The sequence below is a fragment of the Megalops cyprinoides genome, chromosome 14 (genome assembly GCF_013368585.1).
Source record: "Megalops cyprinoides isolate fMegCyp1 chromosome 14, fMegCyp1.pri, whole genome shotgun sequence".
In the NCBI taxonomy this organism is placed as follows: domain Eukaryota; kingdom Metazoa; phylum Chordata; class Actinopteri; order Elopiformes; family Megalopidae; genus Megalops; species Megalops cyprinoides.
In genome coordinates this window covers 21,090,580-21,115,620 of record NC_050596.1, presented here as the reverse complement: position 1 = coordinate 21,115,620, position 25,041 = coordinate 21,090,580, and the positions used below count along the sequence as shown (strand labels likewise).

At 41.6% G+C, this 25,041-nt stretch overlaps 1 protein-coding gene across 1 annotated transcript; it reads left to right on the top strand.

Moving 5' to 3' along the window:
* Positions 1-1,023: 1,023 nt before the first annotated feature.
* aox5 (aldehyde oxidase 5) lies at positions 1,024-23,305 on the top strand. The gene is made up of 35 exons (XM_036545639.1): positions 1,024-1,077; positions 3,787-3,844; positions 5,173-5,269; positions 5,540-5,648; positions 5,740-5,866; positions 6,355-6,416; positions 6,588-6,677; positions 7,152-7,232; positions 7,336-7,480; positions 7,778-7,870; positions 8,915-9,066; positions 9,586-9,679; positions 10,019-10,128; positions 10,726-10,910; positions 12,324-12,486; positions 12,871-12,960; positions 13,142-13,311; positions 13,523-13,649; positions 15,225-15,347; positions 15,808-15,904; positions 16,507-16,631; positions 17,049-17,182; positions 17,758-17,845; positions 17,934-18,020; positions 18,110-18,301; positions 18,494-18,724; positions 19,313-19,408; positions 19,837-19,965; positions 20,240-20,314; positions 20,500-20,552; positions 20,678-20,792; positions 20,886-20,951; positions 21,290-21,478; positions 22,212-22,379; positions 23,057-23,305. The coding sequence occupies exons 1-35, from the start codon at positions 1,024-1,026 to the stop codon at positions 23,105-23,107; spliced, it is 4,026 nt and encodes a 1,341-aa protein (XP_036401532.1). The 3' UTR covers positions 23,108-23,305.
* The last annotated feature ends 1,736 nt before the right edge of the window (positions 23,306-25,041 follow it).

Sequence of the window (25,041 nt, the reverse complement as noted above, 5' to 3'; positions counted from 1 at the left end):
CCAGTTGCATTTACACCATACATATTGGCTTTCAAATCAAGTTAGTTCCAACGCAATTTAAATTTTGGACAGATGGGAAAAGTAGAAATGCGGAATTCCGGTGTAATTCCGCCTTCACGCCCTGTTCAAAATGTGCACGATTGAGCATAATGTCGTTTAAGCAACCATCTTGTGAAATCCACGCCTTGTCTAAGGTTTCCTTTTTCCTCATTGCTGTTGCGTTTTTAAGTTAAAAGTTTTAAGTTAAAATGTAGTCGTCGTTGCATTTGAAAATTATTAGGATTTGTACCAGATTGCCATGATTGATTGTTATAAGATGGTTGGCTGTTTGACAAGATGCCAATTCATCTATTGAAATAAGAGATTCTGAATTTCATCTGAGTGGCTACACAAGTGGAAAACGGAGTTGCAAGATGTTACGTATTATGAATTCATTCAAATTAACAGAATCTCTACAGCTAGTTCTCTGATTCAAGAACTGAATAATTAACAACTGAAAATGTGCATGTTTAATTGTCATTGACCCAAAACAATGACAACTATTATTTAATTGTCACACTGTTGTTAGCAAATATATACACAGTAATTGTGACTCTTTTTTATTGTTAAGAAAACTAAACAGTGACCTGACATCTCTGCTGAATCTAACGCACACACATTTATATATATATATATATATATATATATATATATATATATATATATATTGGAGGGGGGGGGGGGGGGGTTGTTAAATTAATCTATAATGCCAGTGTAAAGTTGAGAGTCTCAAAACCATCCACATAAGTGGAGAATAAAATCATAGAGAGTGCCAGTTTAAGGCCTTGCCTGAGCCAGTGAGAAGGCGATAATGGGTGTCACATCGTGATAGATTCTATGTGCTTCTTGTGTGAAACCGATTGTCAGGGTCCTGGCATGTGACAACAGGCCATCTCAATGTTATTCAACCCCAATTCTGTGGAAGTGGCTCAGGAATAAAGCTGAGCGAACCCTTGAACTGTGGTCAGTCCGAGTGTCTCCGTAATGTCCTCTCACATCAAGTGCAGTGAGCTGATTTTCTTCATTAATGGGAAGAAGGTAAGGATTCTACCCATTTCTAAGATCAGAATATAGGAGTCAGCGCTGAATGTAGTATATAATGAAGGATTAAACAAAATAAATGGGCATGGATAGGTGATATTTCAGATTTTTCCTTGAGTGCTGTTATAAAACATCCTACATTTTGTCATTCATTGTTTTCATTTGTTGGGGTCAGCATTCATAAATGTCTGTGAAATACCCTTGTTATCTATGATTTATATTTATGCCATAAATTGAGTGATTTCACTTATTGTATGTGGGGGGAGCATTTAACACAGATTTGTTTCAACGTGACAGATAACAAGCTGTGTTCCAAGCTGTCTGCTCTCAGCTCTGACTGTGAATTGGATACTAATGACAAATTCAGTTATGTAAAACAGAGTGCTGTGAATTCACTTAAGATTGAGAATTTCCAAATCCTTGATGAAGAACTGTATGGCCTACATTTCAGTGCCTTTTGATCACGCAAATCACCACTGCCTTAAAAGTAGATATGACAGAGTTGGCACAGGGGATGTAATCTTCTAGTTTAGAACATCAAACATGCCATAGGCATGTAATGGTTCAGATTTTTTCCAGATTCAGATTTTTAATCTCACTGACTGAACAATCAATTTAGTGGAGGATTTTTGTCATTTTTTAAAAAAAATCACATTAAAGGGTGAACGCAGACGGTACTTTGTGCCAAAACACAGCCAAATTGGCCAACATGGTATATCACCAGTGACAAGTAGAGTTCAGATGCAATTTTGAACCATGAATCATATAGACCTTTCCTATGCGATTCACGGTGTGATAAATGACATAAATCAGAAGATGGTCATACTAGCTCAATTGTCAAAGTATCAAATGCCCATGCCAGAAGAATCCTCAAGACACAATTGTGAGACATCTTCTTTTATCTTTGGATAGTCTCTTACAATTATTGCTTGATGGTTGTTAGATTTTAAAAAAAGCACAATTCTGTATGTTTTGTACTCAATGGTGTAGTGAGAAAAGGTAAAGTATTCAAGAAAAATAATCACGTCATATAGCTCTAAATTAAGATGGTATCTGAGTTTTTATTTACGTGCAATGCTCCCTTTTGTTGCTAAGGCAACTGCCAGTTCATCCAAAGCATTATTTAGGTACTTCTGCTTTTAGACATTATCTGTTTTCGGATCAGTTTCATGTGAGCTGATTGCCTCCATTTCATTGACAAATGTGCGCTTCCTCCCATGTCACCAGCCATGGTAAGATAAGACAATCTCTGGAGAATGCATATAAGTTCACACCCAGTGCAGCTCACCAAGGAACTGTCCAGTCCTGTGCCACATGCTTGATCTTATCCCACAGCGGCTCCGTCATTGACCGCAATGTCATAGCACATGACGGTCAGCTGCTCACTTCCGTATGCTTTGCTGTCTGTAGATCTGCATTTGACCAAGGGCCCCAGTCTGTCACACATAATGCTCTGCATTTGATGCGGACACCATTTTAATAAAGTCACCCCCTTCCCCACAACTTTAAATATCACATATAATTTCTGCCATGTTTGATGTCTCCTGATGCTACACATGCCTGTGGTCACAGTTTCCTGGAACAAAGGAGCTATTGTCCTGGTTCCTCCCACCTCTCCCTCCTACTCCAATCAGTAACGTGTTATTTGTCGCACAGTGACTGTTTGTGAAAAGGCTCTTGAGTTTGTGTAGCAATGTGGCAGAAACTCATCTGCGGTCAGCCGACGCCTTGTGCCTTCAGCCACCCTCTCCGATGCAGAGCTGCTTCCACGGGTCTTTGTGCTGTGAAGGAAATGTGCACTGGCTGCCTCAGCAGGGCATTCATTTAATTTCCTTCGCCGTCCACATTAGCATTTTCCTCACGCTGTCCCCTCCAGCTCTTCAGAGCCAGGGTGGATCGCAGAACCATGTTTCACCAACAGCCAACACTCATTAAAATATAATCATAGAGGTTTTCTTTTTTTTTAATGGAGGAACTCCTTTGTAACCAAAGCTATTCTTCCCTGTGCTTTCCAGAGTATGATAAGCAATTTTCCTGGATGAACCAGAAAAATAATCTCACATCCTAATGACACATTTTCACAGCCACACATCAAAACCACAAACACATTATTAGCCATGTGTGTGAACCATGAATAGTAGAATACAATTCAGGTGTCCTTAAACAGTTTAATGCTCCATGTAAATTTGCCATGCAGTAAATACAGTCTGTCTCATACAGTTAACTAATGTACTGAGTGAATAAGTGAAGTGGCGTGTGGTAGGCAGCAATGTGCAGCACGCCAGCCTTTTGCATAACTGATTGGGAGAATAATGTTTCTGTGGAAAGTTATGTCAGAAATGATTCTTAATGCTTTCCCTGTAAATCTTAGCCAGGGCAAAGCAGCATGACACCAGCTGTGCAAAAGAGAATGAGAGCACTTTAACAGACATGCAAGTTTGTTTTTCAGAGCTTTACATTACAATTATCATTAAGATGTACATCTAATTAGACCTTGAAATTAATTTAAAGTCTCCTTGAAAAGTCACAAAGCTAACCCTTGAGAAAATGTTGTCTTTGGATTTACCAAGCACGCTGCAGAATAGTGGTCCTTACATTGCTGATGCACAAATGCTTGATATGTATAACCAAACATTTTTCCTGGGTTTGATTTTCTGTGAACATCCCAGGTGCCTTTAAGTGCTGGTGATTTTGTTTGCATTGCAGATCACTGAAAAGAATGCAGACCCTGAAGAAATGCTCCTCAACTATCTCAGGAGGAAAGGTACCAATTCATAAACAGAAGCATCTTGATGTTTTCTGTGCTCAGGCCAGTCCAGGCTTGCAGTTATTGGGAAAGGAAAAGGAAATACAATTCAAAATCATCTGGTTTTTCATTATTATTATTTATTGCTGCAAGCCAGTGAAAAAAGTTAACAATAACAAAGACTGCTGAATTGGCATGAGAATCTCTCACAGCAGAACAGTTTGTTTTGTCTCACCTAGTTTCAGCCAGTTGGTAAGGATCACATGATACACGATGCAAGGTTCAGCTTAGTTACAGAACAAACACAAAGGCAAGCAGCTGTGCTGTGAATCCTGCCACCGTTAACTGCTCTTTGTGTACATTTTCAAGGTCTGTGTAAAAACGGTGAAAACATTATATTTTTTACTGCCATTTTCTATTTTACAGCAAGATTATTTCACATTCAGTCATTTTGGTGACATTCACATCACTTGAAGCAAAGTGTGAAAAAAATAAAAATTATCAAGGCTCATACACGTCAGATGGTGTCATGGTTCAGATCCTCTTCATGGTAATACAAGGTCGCCTTAAAGGCCCAATCTGTTTCTGTGGAAGAGTCTATATTTCAACGCAGAAGAGTAATATAAATTTCACGTATCCAAGATTGAAGTCAACATACTGATTTTGTTTCACCTGGGTTACACTCTACACACTAAACAAGCAGAGTGTTAACACCTCCATGTAAATTAGAAAGAAGTTTTAGTTTTTCAACCAAACAGATTTTGACAGAAAATAGGGTGCGTGACGTTTTTAGCTGTGTTGAACACCATGATAGTAAGAGCGGGCCAAGAACTGTTCTATTCAGATAAAATGAACAAGGAGCGCATAGAGACAGAGACACACAGAGCTGCAAGGCCACAGAGGAGGACACAGAACAAACAAGCCTCAGCAAACCGATTGAGCACAATAAAGGCGTGCGAGCACTGAGGCTTGTGTAAACATCAATCTTTGTGTTATTACAGACAGGAGATCACAAGACTTTTCAGGGTGTGACAGATGACGTTATGGCAGATCATAGCCGGGCGTCTTTGCCTGCTGGCAAAAATGTTGGGAAACGAGTTCCTTGGTGATCGATTATCGATCCATGTTAAAATACATGGCAGACATGAAATTAAAGGGTTGGGTCAGGGTTGGGTCAGCGCTTCACTATGATACCTTCCTGAATATGCATGATTACAGCTTGAATTTGAAAAAGAACTGTAATTTTTTGTTGAACTCGTGCTAAGCTGGGCAGAATTCTAGCTCTGGGTATATCGTGCCTTATGATGGGTGACCTGCTGTGTCATGTTAACACTCCTTCTGTACAGTGCGCCTCACCGGTACCAAGTATGGCTGTGGAAGTGGGGGGTGTGGGGCCTGCACCGTGATGGTGTCCCGGTATGACCCACTCCAGGACACAGTTCTGTATCCTTCACCATTTAACCAACAACTTTGGAAAATGGGAGAGAGAGGACATATGGAGAGAATATGAAGACCGCACGAAGAACTGTTCAGAGTCTTACATTAAATTACATTATTGGCACCAAGCAGACACTCTTATTCAGAGGGACTTACATTGTTTACAGTTTTTTTTTTTTGCTCCTTAACCACTATGCTGCACTGTCCCCATTCTTTCCGGTTCATGTTTATACTATTTCTTATTGACTACTGCACTTCCTTGACTGTGTCCCCCAGTCACTACTCAGTGAACGCCTGCCTGCTGCCCATCTGTACCCTGCACGGCATGGCTGTGGTGACAGTGGAAGGGATCGGCAGCACTAAGACCAAACTACATCCAGTGCAGGTAAGGGAAGAGGGGGGTGGGCCTGGGTGCAGCTGTGTGCCCCAGCATCCTCTCTGTGGCTGGATACTCACATGCTTTCATGTTGCTTCAGGAGCGCATAGCTAAGGCACACGGATCTCAGTGTGGGTTCTGCACCCCGGGGATGGTGATGTCCATGTACACCCTGCTCAGGAACCGCCCCCAGCCCACTGTAGAGGACATCCAGGAGGCCCTGGGGGGTAAGATGTTGCTGTGCTTACACTTGCTGGTCTGCTTTTAATCAATTCTAGCACTGTTGCTCATATACTTTGGATGGTTAGACAAGTTATCTTGTGCTGGAAGTCTCTCTGGATGAGAGTGTCTGCTAAATGAATGTAATGCAATGTAGAAGCCATCATCTCACTCATCGCTGTTGAACACCAGGGGCAACAACAGAGACATTAGCAGAAAGCTAGTGACAACATCTTGACACCACACACACATTATTCCTGAAAAGGAAAAACATAAACATAAAACATAACTGTTTAACCCACCCACTTGCTAAGATCTACCAATAGCCAATAGGCTTTGTATCAGATGTTTTTGGGATGATTTCCTCTAAGTGGAAATGATGTCAGCCAAATCCTCATTTTCTATCTGGGATGGGTGCCCGATTACAGTCATCTTTGAAACGGACACTGTAAATTGTCTTTGTGGAAACTCTCATCTCCTTCTCTTTTTCCTCTAGGGAACCTCTGCCGCTGTACCGGTTACAGACCAATCATTGATGGGTTCAAGACATTCTGCGGTGTGAGTGACATCAAGTTTGCTTGCGTAACCCTGATGTGAGCCGCATGGCTCTCGATCGACTGTTTGCTTTTTCAGCTGTGGTTGACGTGTAATGCAGTTTTGTTTGTACTTTTCTTTTCGATTACGATGCCCCACCTCCCTCCCTACTCTCCGCAAATGTTTATCCCCCAGGCTTCAGACTGCTGCCAGAATGGGGAGGGAGTCAAAAAGTGCTGCATGGAGAACGGCACTACGCACCAGGACGAGGGCGAGGATGCCGACGTGAGTCAGACTTTGGTCATCCTCTCATGTCTCAAAGGCACAAAGAGCAGCTGTGCGAGAAAATAAAACTCAGGCATGACAATACCTGGATTTGAACATATACAAATCAGCCATGTAAGGGCTCTTGATTTAGTGTGTGTTTGGTAGGACTTTCCCTGGAATCTGTTATCAAATGTTCATGGATCTTTTCAGTGAACACTAATTAGATGTACTTGTACAATTTTAGAGTTAGAGTCAAACTGTTGGAGTCACACTACTGATAATTTTTCGATAAGAGCCTGTAGTGACTTTTAAGGTTTTTGATAAAACGTTGTTTGTAAATCAAAAGGTGGGTAGGGACGTTTGATGAATGGAAAAATGCAAATGCTAAGCTATGGCATTCTTGCCTCTTCCAGTCACTCCTTATCCCTAAGTACATTTTAAAAATGTGCTGTAAGTATTCTCATGAGACCTGTGATTCTCCTGCTACCACAGATTTCAGATGAGTTATTCTGCCTGGACGATGTCTTGCCCCACGACCCCTCCCAGGACCTAATTTTTCCCCCTGAGCTGATGGTGAGCAATCTTCCCGAAATCCAGTATTCCTCATTGTTCACATATTAGCTTGTCTTGGCGACCTGGAGTCAAAGACATCCCCTTATCTGTTTCTGTTCAACAGCTCATGGCACAGAGAAAAGATGGCAGCCGTCTGTATTTCCAAAGCGACAGGGTCACATGGATCTCCCCAGGGGACCTGTCTGACCTGTTGGAGCTCAAAGCGGCACACCCTGACGCACCGTTGGTGGTGGGAAACACGACTGTGGGTGCGTGAATAGAGCTTCCATTTTGCCCCTTCCAGTATAAAGAAACTACTGTCTCAGTCAAGTGTCTTTCTCCCCTTGCACCACCAGTGAATTGAAAAAAAGCAAAATCTGCTCAGATGATCCTTGCACAGCAACAAAGTTGTTTCCTCTTCTTTCCATGGAAACTTCAGCATCCAATGTGAGGCTCCACATGTCTAGATGAATGTAATTGAGATGTATCACCAGCCAGTTCAACAGCGATAAGGCTTGAAAAGTATTATCTACTCATCCATTTGTGTCCACGTTTTACGTCCAAAGGCCCTAATATGATGCTGAAGGGGGTGCATCACTCAGTGGTCATCTCGCCTGGGAGAGTTCTGGAACTGCGCGCAATAAAGAGGGGAAAGAGCGGTGAGTTTAGGCGTCAGCTCTATGACTCACTGCAAGGCAATTCACATATCACTGTATATGTAAGAATCTGAACAGGGCATCCAGTACACAAGGACGCAGCATTGCATTACTTGACCCTTATGATGAGAAATTCAGCGCTGTCCCAAGGATTGTCTCATTAAGTCCAAGGTTTGGTTTTTTCCATTTAACAACTATCCAGTTTCCCTTCTTTTTAGTGTTGTTCAGTGCTCATTAGAAAATATATTCAAAGAGTTTTGCGTTACAGATTGTGCACAGGCAAAGACTTGTCGGTTTGTCTCCCCTGCTCAGTCTGCTCTCAGTGCTGGTTGTACATGGCTTGCTGACAGATTTTGCATGCTAACGTCAGCGGCCCTCCCCTCCCCTTTCAGCACTGCTGTGGCTTGTCCAGAATGTGTAGGTGGAACATGTCTGACGCATATTTCAGGCTGTATGCAAAAAGCATGTTATGTAACATTGTCGTTTTTTTCTCTCTCTCCCTCTCACTGCCTCATTACATGAGCTAAATCTGAGAAAGACTTTTTAAAATCATAGAGGGCTTGATATTTTCCAGTTCTGAGATATGAGCTTTAGATATCATTTCCATGTGTCTTTTGTCAGTTTAGGCCAAAACAAAAGGGACATAAATGCAGTACTAACAAATCTGGCTAAGGGAACTGAAATTCAGGCATTAAGAAGGAATAAACCCAGAAACACTGTTTTTTGGACGTACAAAGCATTTTTAATGCTGCCAAATTAAGGGCATCTAATTAATGCATGATTGCTACTTTGAACAAGCACATTACCTGGGTTTGTTAATGAAATACTAACAACTTTTTTTTTCCAGAGAACAAAGTCAAACCAATTGGAATAATTTCAGGGGTCCACTTATCTACAGTATGTCTTCCCTTCAAAAGGCCCTGTTATTCATAACAGCAACATATATGCAAGACCATAATTAAGGTCATAAATGAGATTGACTTGTCCACACGTTATGTGATTGGCACGCCCAGTGACCTTATTGCCGTCTTGTGTCATCATGTGCAGGTGTGACCGTGGGGGCAGCTTGCAGCCTGTCCACAGTGAAGGACGAGCTGGAGAGGGCGGTGCAGGAGCTGGATCAGGAGAAGAGTAAGGTTTACCAGGCCCTGCTGCAGACCCTCCGCTGCTTGGCCGGGAAACAAATCCGCAACATGGCGGTGAGTTCAGTGACACACTCCTCTGTCTCCCGCTTCATCGCTCAGTCATGTGACAACATGAGGAATTCAGGGCATTGCTTCAGCAAGCATCCAGCAGAACAAAACTGATAATGGTCAAAATGAATGCTATGCATGTCACCTCAGAAAATGGCATCAGCTAAATAAATAATGAAATTTATATCTGTCCTAGGAATGTTATCAGAGGGATTCTGGTACCCAATATGCACTATTGTATAATGTAAAAATAACAGGCCATGCTGACTACTGACCTTCAGTTAGTTTTCCAGCTGAGAAGCCCTCCTCAAAAGGGTCATAGTCATAGATTACGAGAACAGGCCAAGATCTGTCTGAGAAAGCTGATCTGAAACTATGAACCAATGCTTACTTAATGACCATCATCTGAGAGGTTGACATGCAGTGATTAAAAAATTAATCAGGATGGGCATGGGCTCATGAAATAATCATAATAACCCCATTAGTCTCATAAGTTATTGATATCTCTCACACTGTTATTACCAGACCATCGGGGGCAACATATTGAGTGCCAACCCTAAGTACGATCTCAACAGCATCCTGGCTGCTGCGGACTGTAGCCTGCTGGTCATTTCTAAAGGTAATGTAATCACCTCACTCCGCACAATCAGCTGTGGCTAACCTGGGAATGAATCAATGCACTGGGTACATGACTTGCATATTTTTGTCCCTCAGAGTGCACCATTGTTCACATTCCATTGTGCAACACCTCACAGCTTGTGTGCTTATTAAATTGGTATCACACACACAGATTTCACTTCTGTGCATTTGTATCAAGGCTCACACAGTGTTCAGCATTTTTCCGTGCTGTTTTAACTTGTCCTCCAATGACAGCATTCCTTGGCTTGCTTTCTCGCCAGGAACTCTCCTTATTGTGGGTTTATTTTGTGTATAACTGTGTGTCCTCCGCCATTTGCAGGTGGGACAAGAGAGGTCCCTCTGAATGAGGAGTTCTTCACAGGCTTGGGGAAGACCTGTCTTAGGCCCGATGAAGTCCTCCTCTCTGTCCACATCCCCCACTCCAAACCAGTGAGACAAACATCATGTTATTCTTGCATATCCATGGTATACTGTACAATATACCACCGTTATATGGTCTTTTTACCTATATTTCTCCACTCATGCTTTATTCTGCCAGACCTAGGTCATATTATATGATGTACGGTAGTCACAGGGTGGGCTTTACCCAGAATTCTATTTTAAACTTGACCAGAAAGGGTACATTACTACATGATAATGAGGATCAAGGGCTCACTCAACACAACAGTTGACTAAACATTTCAAACAATGAAACTATTAAAAGCCTTCGAGGGTTGGTCATTTGGAAATGTGTGTGGCTTAACCTTCTTGTTATATGTATATCTAACAGGAACTTGAAATTAGATAAAATCAGTAAGACATTGGAAGTTGAAGCCCAGGACAAGTGCTTAGCTGAACATGCTAAGCACACACAATATAACTTGCCCTCATGGGACTAATTTATGAAAGTTTGGAACATCCTGCCAAGATGTTCCCAGAGTTTTGTTTTTTTTTTTTTCTTATATAGAACAGCCAAGATGCCTTTTAAAATGGGGATCCCCTGAGGAGCGTGCTGTGACATCTCCCTTTTGTCTTGTGTTCCCACAGTGGGAGTTTGTCTCCGCCTTCCGTCAGGCCCAGCGCAGGGAGTTTGCCTTCTCTATCGTCAATGCCGGGATGAAAGTAGTGTTCAGGGAAGACACGGATGTGGTGAAGTCCCTGAACATCTACTATGGAGGTGTGGGACCCACGCTGGTCAGGACCAGACACACTTGTGAGGAGCTCATTGGCCGGTATGAGCCCCCCCATTCTCACAAAATTTCTCTTCCTACCAATGTGTATCAGTGTATCAACTGATGGCTGCAGACTTACTGATAATGGCACTTGAAATTTTGGTCCTTATAACAACAGAAATGACATCAGCAAAACTCAGCAGAGAAACCCCTCCTGCTTTCAAAATGTTGGATTTATTTTCCATCCCAGTATCTTGATTGATTGCATTTGCGAATGAGAAATACAGTAACATCTCCAGGAAGTGTTTGCTCATGATGACATGCAGATCTGATGCTAGAGATAAAAGTAGAAAGAGAGATTTATTCTGTGGTGTGGAGCGGAGGATAGAGCGCTGGATTCAGGAAGTCCCAGAGGGAACATCTCTGCTTTGCATTTGAGGAGGATATGCTACACAAATTCCATAAAAAAGGAGCCATAAATGGATTACTGAATGGATGAATGGATGAAGGATTATTATTCGTGTTGGCAGTATGGAAGGGGAGCCTTTCATTACAAGGCCAAAAGGTCCTGGAACACAAAAGACACCAACAAACACAATGCATTAGAAAGATTTTGAAATGTTTATAAATGATTTTACTTCCTGATTAAATAAGTAAAATGATTATCTTCCAGTGCATGCTTTGGATTTTAATGCCAAAAATGAATCCAGATAACAGCTTATCTCTCCTATCCTTGAAGCATGAGCTACCATCACCCTCACTGTGTATTGTATGCTTTATGAAAGTGTTGCTTTTACTTTGGACCTTGTCTGTTTTGAAAAAGAGAGTGACTTGCTGTAAGGGACTTGGAGATTATGTTCTAAAAATATATTGTGATGCTGTGCTGCATTACCATGAGTTACTGTAAGCGACTCATTGATCATTGTTATTAAACATGTTGTCATGCTTTGCTGCTTATCACTGACTTACTGTAAGTGATAATCATCAGGATATTGTGTTTATGGAACACATTGTAACACTTTGCTGCTCACTGTTGAGTTACTGAAAGTACCAGGATGATCATGTTTATTTAACACGTTGTGATGCTGTCCTGTGCCATCCCAAGTAATGCCTGGGTTTGTGCCTGAGGGATTATTACATTACATTATTGGCATTTAGCATACACTCTTATCCAGAGCAACTTATATTAGTTACAGTTTTTTACGATCCATTTTTAGAGCTAGATGTTTACTGAATCGATTGTGGGTTCAACACCTTGCCCAAGGGTACAGCAGCAGTGCCCCAGCAGGGAATTGAACCAGCAACCTTTCAGTTACGAGTCCTATTCCTTAACCACTATGCTGCACTGCCTCCCCTAGCATGCCTATTTATGTGATGCTTTACTGCTGATTGCTATGTTAATGCCTATGCCTGGGTGAGGACGTTTGTTACATTACATACATTCCATCAAAACACCTGCATTTGGTCCCTCAGGGCTTGGGACGAGGATCTACTGGGGGAGGCATGCCAGTTGCTTGGAGATGAGGTTGCCCTGTCTCCCTCTGCTCATGGTGGGAGGGTGGAATTCCGCAAGACCCTGATCCTTAGCTTCCTCTTCAAGTTCTACATGCAGGTCCTACAGGAGCTGAGACAGAGGGTATGGTGATAAGCAGGGACACAGGAAGTGTAAGGCCAATCAGGGCCCTAAAGGACATCAAGGGTTACATTACTTTACAATCATCATGTAAGATTCATATGGAATTTAATCTTGACATAAACTGTAAATACACTGGCAAGAAGTTGAAAATTAGCCTTAGTAAAAGTAGCAGTTGGGTGCACATTTCAAGGAAAGTGCCAAGCAAATGGCCCTTGTAGGGCTGATTTTATAACTGCTTTGTAAGTCCAAACCAAACACTTTCACTGTGAAAGTTAACTCTGAACATGTGATCCTGTTCACATAAATGACAAGAACAATGCGTGTCTGATGTGCCTGCCAAAGCCAGTGTGTGAAGGTGACTGTAGCTCTGTATTTATCCTGCAGGGTGTTGGGGTCAGTGACCTGCCCCTGGAGTACCTCAGCGCACTGAAACCTTTCAAGAATGAGGTGCCACAGGGACACCAATCTTATCAGGTGTGTTGATCCAAACGCCCTTCCACCACCCACAATATCATTTTGTCCCAAATAAATTTATTGTTCATAAAAATAGGCTTAGTGTGGAGGTTGCAGACAGTTTTTAGAAAAAAACTCATATGACCAGGTCAGAGTTCTTCTTAGAGTTTCACCTTACCACATGTGTTGGCTCCCTCTTCAGCTGGTTTCTGAGAGCCAGTCCCCTGAAGACCCAGTGGGCCGTCCCAAAGTGCACCATTCCTCATTCCAGCAGGCCACAGGAGAGGCGAAATACTACGATGACCTGCCCACCACCCAAGATGAGCTCTTCTTGTTCATGGTGACCAGCACCAGAGCACATGCCAAAATCATGTGAGTGTCACCCCTGCATGTAATCTATTGCACATAATGAATGAAGGCCTCAGGTCTAACCCATTAAAATGTTCAGCTCTTTTTGGTTCATAAAAGGAGCATAAAAGAACAAGAGCATAAAAGGGACTGACCTCATCTTTAAGCGATGCCTGTGTTTTACAGTGGATCATTGACGTGTCTTGTCATTTTAATTTCTGGGTGTAAATCACAGCTCCATTGATGACTCTGAGGCTCTGGGCATGCCCGGAGTGATCACCTTCGTGTCGGCTCGTGACGTCCCTGGTCAGAACCGGAGGCTGTGGTTCAATGACCCCGAGGAGCTCTTTGCCGAGGAGGAGGTATGGCACTGCCTCCCCACCCATGATCCTCTTGTATGGGCTAGTGTGTAAGCAGTGACCATTAGGCCTGATATCTACTTGCCATAAGTGCTCAAGCTACAGCTGTTTCACAGTCTGGCAGGCGAGTGGCACTTCTTAACTGCGAAGCGGTCTGACTCACTCACTTACCGACTGCCTGGCTGAGTCATTAAGCAAGAGTCTCCTGCAGTAATGATGTTTTACTGCAAAGGAGCAAAAAGGTCAGCAAAGCAGTTGCAAGTCTTGAATTAAGTCTGTTCAGTTCTTGATAAGGCTGGTTGTTTGTTAAATGATAGAATCAGAATTTTGAAAAAAAAAATAGCTGTTGGGTTCAGGGCCCACATTGTATCATTGCATGGCACAAGACACTGTGTTCACTGAAAATCCTTTCCAGATGCGCTTTAAAGGCAGCCCAAACCTCAATGTTTCCTCTTCCCTTTCAAACACACTAAGCCCTTGCATTTAAGTGAGATTAAATGAGGCCATATATACAAACCTTGTATTTGGAATTTCTCAGATATGAGAAACACTTTCCCTGGTATGGTACTTTTAGCTATGAGTCCCTGGACAAGGAAAAAAAACACATTTCCTACACATGGGACACATACCCTACCCAATATGCATGGATATATAATAAATAAAATATATTTATTGTATATTAAAAAAAAAAAAAATATATATATATATATATATATATGGATTGAAATTTTTATTGTATTTGAACAATTGCCAAGAATTACAAGTACCAGGCTGTACAGATACATGTAACCATCACTAACAGTGAAATACAGAACATGCACATATTACCAGGACTCCATATGGCATGCATACACACGGAAATATGCGCATGCACATGCAGAAACACACTCGGTACAGCACTGATGCCTGTGGGCGCTCTGTATTTAACAAATCTCCAGTGCAATGCCATACACCATGAAGCATGAACAGTGAATTCAGTGGGAGAAGATGATTCATCAGCTTAGACAGAAAAGAGACAGCGATCTGTTCTTGGTGATATTTTCAAACACTCACTCTGGAATGAGTCTCTGGTGTTGTGATGCACACTCCCTGTCCATATGAACAAATCGTTTCGTGTCTGGCAGAAGTTGGACAGGAACAAGGTCATTTCTTTTTGGAAGTGAAGCACAAAACAACATAACTTCTTTGAGTTCATGAAAAAGTCAGCTGAAAGCCAATGTTCAATTATAGCCAGTAAAATACAAAAGATTCAAAAGATTGTTTTGTTTGAATGTGAAATCAAGGGACTGTGAACAGTGAGATGTACCAAGCATGTATAAATTCATTCTGATACATTTTAAGGGCCATTGACTAAGTCTATCTTTAGTACACCCAACCATACACTATTCCTTGGGTAATTTTATTAAATATCCATTGACTTTTTTCAGAGAACATGTAATTTAAATTTCAGCTCCAATTAAGCATACCTGTTACATGATCATTTTCAGAAAAAAGTCATAGGTGTCCTTTAGTATCTACACACAGATGTGTCTCCATTTCACCACTAACTTTCCTTTCTCCACCTATTTCCCTGTGTAGGCCATCTGTGTGGGGCAGATCATTGGTGCAGTTGTGGCAGAAACCAGGGAGCAGGCCAAAAGGGCGGCGGAGAAAGTCCAAATCACCTACGAGGACCTGTCCCCAGTCTTCTTCACCATTGAGGTACACACCTGTCACCTATGTGCCTTTGCACGTAATCCATTTACACAGACCTTCTATCAGTAGTGATGATGTTGCAGGAGCGGCTCTAGATATTGGGCTCTATTGATTCACAGTCTCTACCTTAAAAAGTTTGATGGTTTCTTGGTTGCAATCACATACAGTATTATGGAAGCATGCACAGCACAGTCTTCATCTTAATATCACTGTTGAACCTTTGTTGTTGTTATGGTCCAGTGCGTCAACCTATTGATATCAAATAACCATCATCTGTTTCCTCAACTTTAAATCCACAGTTTTTGCATAGCCATTTTACTCTTCACTCTTTCAGAACACAGAGATTTTTGTAGCAGTTGTAAGTCCAGTTATTATATCTGCAATACTGTACATCCAGCTACTACCAGTAAAAATACCACAACTTAATACTCAAGTAGTCCTTTGTTGTCTTTTGGCCATGATTCAGGAGGCTATTCAGCATGAGTCTTTCTTCAACCCAAAGAGGAAACTGGAGAGGGGCAATGTGGAAGAGGCCTTTGAGAAAGTGGACCGCATTCTTGAAGGTTAGACAGAAGATAATATATCAGCAGAGCTGTGCATTCAAGTGAACAAAGGATGAATTTCTTAAATATTGCTTAAGGATGTTCTCTAGATAATTATTTGTGGTCTCATCAAGAATTGTAATGTAGATTGAAAATGGAGCGTGAAATTAATTTTGAATTTTGACATCCTCCTGAAGTAATCAAGAAGTATTTTCAAACATATGCCAGGCTAAGTGTTTAGTGGAATGTACCAAACACAGGGTAAGCTGATGGCTGATTTATACAGCAGAAATGCTTAGAACAGTTCATCCAACCACTAACTTCCTTTGCTGCCTTTCATTGATTTGGATGGAGTCAGGTTTAGCCCGCATTATGTAGGTCCTTGTTTATTGTTATGAGTCTACTGAACTGACATCTCTTATGAAGTTACAATGTATAAATATACATATACATCTGAATATTTACTGAAGGATTCCTGGTCATGGGTAGTTTAATAGCAGGGTCACATATTTACCATTGTAAATTCCTGATTGTATGCCCTGATAACCACTTTGCCAGATTGATGCCTCAGATGTCCCGGGTTGTCCATAACTGGTTGGGGTCCCTCTTGGTTTTTGGCGCAGGTGAGATCTACATGGGGGGTCAAGAGCACTTCTACATGGAAACACAGGGGGTCATTGCTATCCCCCGAGGAGAGGATGGGGAGATGGACCTGTACGCATCCAGCCAGCATGCAGCTTTCACTCAGGTCAGGTCCTATCGTAGGTCAGATCTACTCAAGGGAGAAGTCATAAAGAACTGAAATGTTAGCAGGATTCTGTATACCTTCCTCAAATGGCAGTTTTCAGTCAGGTATAAGAGGCAATTGTTGTCGCACCCTTTTTAAAGAAACTGCACTGAAAATTAGTATTGAACAAAAGGTATAGCAGTATCAATTTAAATTATTATTATACAACTGTATCTGTTGATAAGAAATATTCAGTTAGATAGCTAGATTATATTACAGTGTGAACAGAAAAATCTGTGAGACCACAATTTTTAGCTGTATTAGCCCTTTTGCTTTAACTTCTCAGTGTTGCGGTACTGGCATAGGCTATCCGGTCTTTAGGTTAACAGGTAACATATCAGATAATGTTTTCACTTTGTTCTGGTTGTTTCTCACCAGGAGGTGGTAGGTATAACGCTGGGTGTTGATTCCAACAAGATCACCTGTCACGTGAAGAGACTGGGAGGTGGCTTTGGAGGCAAAGTCATGAAAATCGCTTCCCTCTCCGCCATAACGGCCACTGCCGCACACAAGTAAGAGTCTGACCAATCAGCACCCATGATGTTTCTGGCAAGTTCCTTATTTGTGTCCGTATTTCTCTATAATACCAATCTTAATGAGAAGTAAAATAAATAAACATGTTTGCTAAAATTACTAACACTATAATTATTTTTTTGTCTTTTAACACAATCTGAGTCAGCTCTGGTCACAAGAAACACAGTGAGCTTTGGCACAGGGGCCAAATGCAATTTATACTCTGTGGGAAACAGTGCCTCCCAGTGGAAAAGCTTGGTACCTGATGTGATTTTCTTCAGTAAACCTCTGAATATTACATAACATTACATGAGACACCCTTATCAAGGGTTTAATTACATACCTTACATTTTACATATTAAATATTTATTCAGCTAGGTATTTTAATTAAGATTTCAGGTCCTTGAAGTATTTTGCTTAACAATAGTGCTACCCCAAAGGTTCTAATCTGCAAATGTCCCTACACTGGTCTGGCTCCACTGCGCCATTTTTGTGAGTCTTTAGTATTTGCCTTTGGGCTCCGAAAACAGGCTGTGCATTTCCTGCTTACTTATGTTTGTCTGCATTGTTGTAGGACTGGGCGTGCGGTACGCTGTGTTCTAGACCGTGGGGATGACATGTTGATTACTAGCGGCCGACACCCTTTCCTGGGAAAGTACAAGGTTGGAGCTGCAAGGCTTTCTGGGATTTGGAGTGCTTAGACTCTATTAATCTTTACCTTTTTCTTAACGAATCCCTGTCTTGTTTCAGGTGGGATTTATGAATGATGGCACAGTATTGGCAGTGGACATGACTTTGTACAGCAACGGAGGGTGCACTTTGGACGAGTCTCCATTTGTAAGTTCAACAGTCATATAAATACAGCAATAGATGGATAGGTTGATAGATATACCATATTACTTGATACTTCTGACCTTTATGTTCAGATAATGGAGAAAGCCCTGCTCCACCTGGACAACGGCTACAAGATCCCCAACTTGCGTGGGCGAGGTCTGGTGTGCAAGACCTACCTGCCGTCCTACACAGCGTTCCGAGGCTTTGGAGGTCCCCAGGGCCTGACCATGATCGAGAGCGTACTTCACGAGGTGGCGATCAAGTGTGGCCTACCACCCGAAAAGGTGAAAGATGAGAGAGGGAACTTAAACAGAGCACAGACACCCCTGTTTCACGCTGATCTGTTTGGCACAGTTTCAAGGTCCTAGGTGAAATTTACACAATATGTCTTTGTCCAGGGTGCAATGTGCCACTATGTCTGCAGGCCCAGTTTCTGCTGAATGGAGTGTATAACCTGAATCTCTCTTTCTCTGTAGGTGAGGGACATTAACATGTACAGGGAGGAGCCATCCTACAGCCACCACAAACAGATCTTCTCCCCCCGTGACATGGTGCGTTGCTGGGAGGAGTGTCTGGAAAAGTCAGCCTACAACAACCGCCGCCTGGCCATCGCCCAGTTCAATGCCAACAACCGCTGGAAGAAGAGGGGAATTTCTGCTGTGCCAATCAAATTTGGCGTTGGATTCTCCAAGTGGTTCTACAACCAGGTAAAAAATCATGCTTCTTTCATTAGTATGACTATATTATTATCCACTTAGACAGCTAAATAATTTCTGAATTTAAGAATATTCAATGCTGGTTACAAACCTTGTTTTAAGTCACACCAGCAGAGCTCCATGGTAGAACTTGAACCTGCAACCATTTGTAACATTTCTAGGACCTTAGACACTACTCCCTTCTGCCACTTTCAATGCTATTTTATAATGTGATGCAGATGTGGCCATTTTCTATCCATTATGTTTGTGTTAATGTGGTTAAAAGGCTTTTTTTTCAAGTGCTTTGTAAGACACCTACTGTTGTGACACCAGCCGAGGCATTTACAACTAGAGGAAGTACTTGACTGCACATACCACAAATTTCTACATGGGTCTTGAATTAGCCATGTACGTGATGTCTGCTTGGCATAGGTAACCATCACATTCTCTAGGGATCAGTTTCGAGTACTTACATAGATACCACATAATTTTACTGACCCTAACCAGTTACCCTTTCAGGGAACAGTAGGTCACACTGCTCCTCTCAGCTCAGGACCTACTTAGGACCTAGCTAACAACAAACATCTTTCTCTCCCACAGGGTGCAGCACTGGTAAACATCTTCAAGGATGGCTCAGTGCTGGTGTCTCACGGGGGCACTGAGATGGGCCAGGGCCTGAACACAAAGGCTATGCAGGTGAGCAATCCAGCTTTGTCCAGCACAGTGCAGGGTCTGTTACTATTGCTGGTTGTGTGCATTTAAAACACAGTACATTTTTCATACAATTTGTGTTGGCAGGAAAACAAATTGTAACATGCGAAACTCACCAAAATGTAGATATATAATTTGTGTATAATTTGTGTTATTGATTATAATCAGCATATATTTGGATCAGCATAAATTTCGATCAGGATTGCAAGTTATTGTAACATCCATCCATTATTATATTGTAAGGACAATCTTGGTCATTTCTATAACTTACATTTACATTTCGTTTGGCAGTACTAAAGGCATTTTATACACTGTTTTGCTATGCATGATTTGAAAGGGACAAGAACAAATTTTCAAATGTGAAAATGATGGTAAAAAGACGTGTGAAATTTCCTCTTCTCCGTCTAATGCAGATTGCCAGTCGCATCTTGAAGGTGCCCATGTCCTTAATCCACATTAAAGAGACGTGCACAGGGAATGTCCCCAATGCTGCCCCATCTGCTGCCTCCTACGGCACGGACGCTGTGGGCATGGCTGTGAAGGTGGTACCCCTGAAGAACAACTCACTTCCTGTTCACACATATCCACCGCCACACTGCATGTAATGTGTTGACAGATTGGTCTTGTTGCTTTTCTCGATGCTTCTCTTACCTGACATTGCAAATGGGGTGTTTTAACCCGTCACAAGAGGGAGGTGGGAGACGTAAAAAGAGAAAAGCAATGCAGTAGACTGTATCAATTCTTCTTTTGATTATTTTTGTTTCTTTTTTGTTTATTTCTTATGGTTATATTTACAATGGTGACACTTTATTTTAGGACGCCTGTGAAAAGCTCATGAAACGACTGGAGCCGGTCATCAAAGAGTATCCCAAACACACATGGGCCCGACTGGTAATTACACACAGCTATTCTCGGAGTGTGGCTGTGTGGCTCTGGTGTTTAAATTCTGGTGTATCACTAGCCCTGGGTATTAGCGATTCTCAAGTTGCGTGATCACCAAATACAGCTTTGTCATCATAAACACACACTAGGGGACGTGCTTTCTTTCAACAGTTTCTTTCTTCTTTTTTCAACAGATTGTTGAGGCCTATTGTCAGCGAATAAGCCTGTCAGCGACTGGCTTCTTCATGTAAGTGACCTTGCATTACCCTGTAATGGAGAATAAAGGATGCAACACAGCACATTCTTTTTATAGTCATTACAGAATCGTGGGGAGCAGGAATTTGGATTGTACCATTGTGATGTTGATTGCAGGGGCCCTTACACAAACGTGGACTGGGAGAACAGCGAGGGGAGAGCCTACTTCTACTTCACCTTTGGGGCTTGCTGCTCAGAAGTGGAAATCGACTGTTTGACAGGAGACCATAAAGTATTACACCAGTCTATGTACCTGAGAAAAGATCATAGTAGTCCCGTATTCCCCATTTACCTGTACCGTGAACTGTATCCATTTATGTTGCAGAACATAAGAACTGACATTGTGATGGATGTCGGGAGAAGCCTCAATCCAGCTCTTGATGTGGGACAGGTGTGTCAGCAGTCATATATGCCTTAAGACAAAAGATATATACAGTAATTCATTATATAAATGTTATATAGGGCTATGCCTATCGGATCACATTTGCTACATTGGGTCGTCATTGTTTGTTTTTTTATTCTGTTCATTACATTACTGCTGCAATTTAGCTTTTAATTATAGAGGTAATATAGCAATAATACCAACTGCCACAAGATCAAATGACAAAAGACAGGAGTATTGGAGTCACGTGGAAGTAGCTCTGCAAATATTCCTCAAATGTTTCTTTGGCAAATATTTTTTTTAAAAAAGGCTTGAAAAGGACAGTCTCCTCATGTGTGTGCTTTCAGATTGAGGGTGGCTTTGTACAGGGTATTGGCCTCTACACCACCGAAGAGCTGCAGTTCTCCCCTGAGGGCAGCCTGATGACCCGTGGGCCATCCCAGTACAAGATCCCAGCACTGTGTGACATCCCGCCCCAGATGAATATCCACCTGCTGGCCAACGCACAGAACCCCCATGCCATCTACTCCTCCAAGGTAAGCTCTGACCAAAGGGAACTGGAAATTCGGAGCACTTCTGTGCTTTAATATATTTAAGCATTATATAACATATTCAAACAATATATGATAATATTGATTCTACTACTTTTATGATATTTTATATGCATTTTATTCTACAATTATCCACAATGGCTCTTAAAAAATTAATTTACATTGAATAGGAATGGAATTTGCCTGTATAATTATAGTATGCCCTCAATGTTTTTGAATTCCAGTTTGTCTGTATGTTGCTTTCTCTGTAAATGCAAGATATGAACAACCTTTTAAAAGGACCCTAGGAGAGCTCCTATGTGCCTCAGTCATCAAGGTGCTTCTGTTGAATATAGTATAGCCCTAGTTCCTGCCTATGTTCCAACAGGCACACGTTAAATGCTGTTGCTTGGTGGGACTTGTGTAAAGATACGTAGGTGAGTGTATCAAGGGATTACACTCATCACACTGTACTGCTCTGTTAACACTCAAGAATAAGGTTGCATGAAGGGGTAAAAAGGAACCCAGCATGATCCTATGATAGGACAGAACCCAGGGCAAGTGTCTGAGTGACTGTATCAAGCATTTATGAATCAGCTTTGTAAAGCTGGTCTGTATTCTTTCATGCAACCGAATACCTTGCAGCAGAACTATGAGTCATTTTTCTAAGGCGTAACATGGGACCAATAGCTAACCTTTTAAAGAGGTGGATATTGATGCTGAGATTGTGTTCCTGTAGGGGATTGGGGAGCCCCCTGTGTTCTTCGGCTGTACCATCTTCTTTGCTATCAAAGAGGCGATTGCGGCGGCCCGCAGAGAGAGCGGGCTGAGCAGCAGCTTCCCCCTGAATGCCCCGGCAACCGCTGAGAGGATACGCATGGCCTGCGTGGACCGCTTCACCCAGATGGTACGTCTGCCCACTGCCCCACCAACAGCACCTGACACTTGAACCACAAGCCCTGGTCAAAAGAGATTTCTGTGATTAGTCTTTTGGGCAGTCTTCTAAAGGCATCTTAAGTAATTCTAAATTAAGCAATTAAAACCCAGGGTAAGTGTTTTCCTTCAATGCACAAATAAGCTTGAACATACAAATAATGTATAAACTTTCCACATAAGGGGCATTAACTTTACTCATTTGCACATTTTCACAAAATAATCGATACTGTCTAATTTTCATCTCTATGCATTTACTCTAAATTTGCAAATCCCCACCCTGTTTATTTTTCAGCAACAACAAAAAAAGGCCATAGCAAGCTTTAAGAGTACACCTGTGTATGTATGAGTAACAACAGACAACATACTGTAAACCCTGTTTTAGGGGTAAGCAACCTTGGCCCTTTTTAAACCGGGCACACTGGCTCTTTTGAAACAGGACAGTGTAAAAATATAATATACTGAGAGTGATTTGGTTCTTAAATCCCATACTCTGATCTATCCTCCATTCTATGACTTTTCATTAAATGTTTCAACTGTCATTTTTTAAAAACTCTGTAATAATTCTGTACTCAGAGGTGTTATCAGTCATCAGCCTTACTGCGCTTTATTGACTGGCTGAGGTTCTTTTTTATGTCCTTTCTCTCCAAGGTTCCAACTCCAGAGCCAGGAACTTTCAAACCGTGGGCCATCAACGTGTGATTCAGAGATGGCAGCAACCGGATGGTGACCCATTTGAAGCAGGACATTTAACTTTGTCAAACCCAAATTGATTAGCCTGTGGTTTGAGGCTTGTTTGCATTTTTTGGCCATTTGCTATTGATCATTCCAGCATCATTCCAATTGTGTTCCATGCAAACATCTCTTACTTTTGCTTGCTTCTGCACATTGTATTTTGACTCTGACACAAATACATATATAAATAAATAAATAATAAATCAACAAAATGCAGGTTTCAGCTCTTTTAAATACAAGTGTTTGACCTGAATTGTCTCTCTCACATTGCTTTTGGCATTAATGGAATAAGGACTAAATGAAACGTGTATTGTCTTCAAACTGATCCAAACCTTGAAAAACAAGATTTGTGCAACAAGTGCAGTTGTCATTTTCCACTGTAAAGTGAGAAGTAGGTACTAGAAAAAAGATGTTTCTCAGACTGGTCAATGTCTATGTGGATGCTGCCAATGAATTAAATCATCAACAGTGTGTGTGCTCTGCCCTCAGTTCACACAGTCTGCCTTCACCCATTTATCCAGAGATGTGTGTTCAGTAAAGTGCGAATCCTGCTCACATTAAAAAAAAAAAACGCATGAATGGGGATCTCAATGCAACTCAGGCATTCATTTTGTATCTTTGAAAGGGGGGTAAAGTGAGCTTCATGACATTGATTTTGAGCAGCTTGCTCCTTTTTAGTGGATTGTATCTATGACAGATTCTATGTGATGCACATATCGACTACAAAATTTTTTTTTATCAACGTCAAGAAAGGCATGCATCAGCTCTGAGCCCCTTTCATTCTACTGTCTTGCATTTTATTATCCTTCATCTGTTTAATATTTTCTTTCATTTAAAAAAAAAAACCTTTCTTTGTACACAATATACTGAAAGTGTGTTCATATGCATCATGCATCATGTAACACAGGCCTGCTGCAGGTTTTAAACCCTCACCTTCACTCCATTTAAGCAACTAGTAGGTGCCTGAGAGCAATGACAAGATGGGACCCTGCCAACACACCACCTCTACAGACTGGCTCCATTCCTGCATCACTGTTGGCTAATGATCCAGTTGGGACTGAACCTGGGTTGTTGGCTCAGCTTTCACAAGAGACAAGTGCCTTGACACCTGGACCACATGGCACCTCTATATATATATGTGTGTGTGTGTATATATATATATACACACATATATACATACAGTATACACACACACACACACACATTATATATATATATATATATATATATATATATATATGTAAGCTTTTTCACAAAACATTTGTCTTAAAGTAGTTCTTTTCTATCTTCTCCATTAGTGGGTCAATAACAAATATCATATTTTAGATTTACGAACATTTCTTTTAAAAATAGTGATGTAATGTGCCACTAAGACTAAGACTAAATAAAGAAAGAACGTGGCAAACTAACACAAAACCTTCCAGACCCTCCAAACCTTTTTCGTAGGCATATACTCCAATGCATGATAAAACAACTACACCAAACAACTAAACAAAACAGGTGGTAATCATTAGCAACATACGCAGGTTTAATCACAATTATTAACTGAAACAGAAACACCTGTGTAGAGGGAATAAAACTGGGTGAGGATCAGCCATACTGAAAAGGTTAGGTTGCAGAACAGATTTCTAATCTTACACCATGACAAGAGTGACCATAGAAACACGACACAAGGTGGTCATCCTGCATCAGCAAGGTCTGTCACAGGCAGAAATTTCGAGGCAGACAGATGTTTCCAGATGTGCTATCCAAGCTCTTCTGAAGAAGCACAAAGAAACAGGCAAGGTTAAGGACCAGAAACACAGTGGTCAGCCAAGGAAACTTAGTTCAGCAGATGAAAGGCACATCAAGTTGACGTCCCTCCACAATCGGAAGCTGCCAAGCAGTGCCATCAGCTCAGA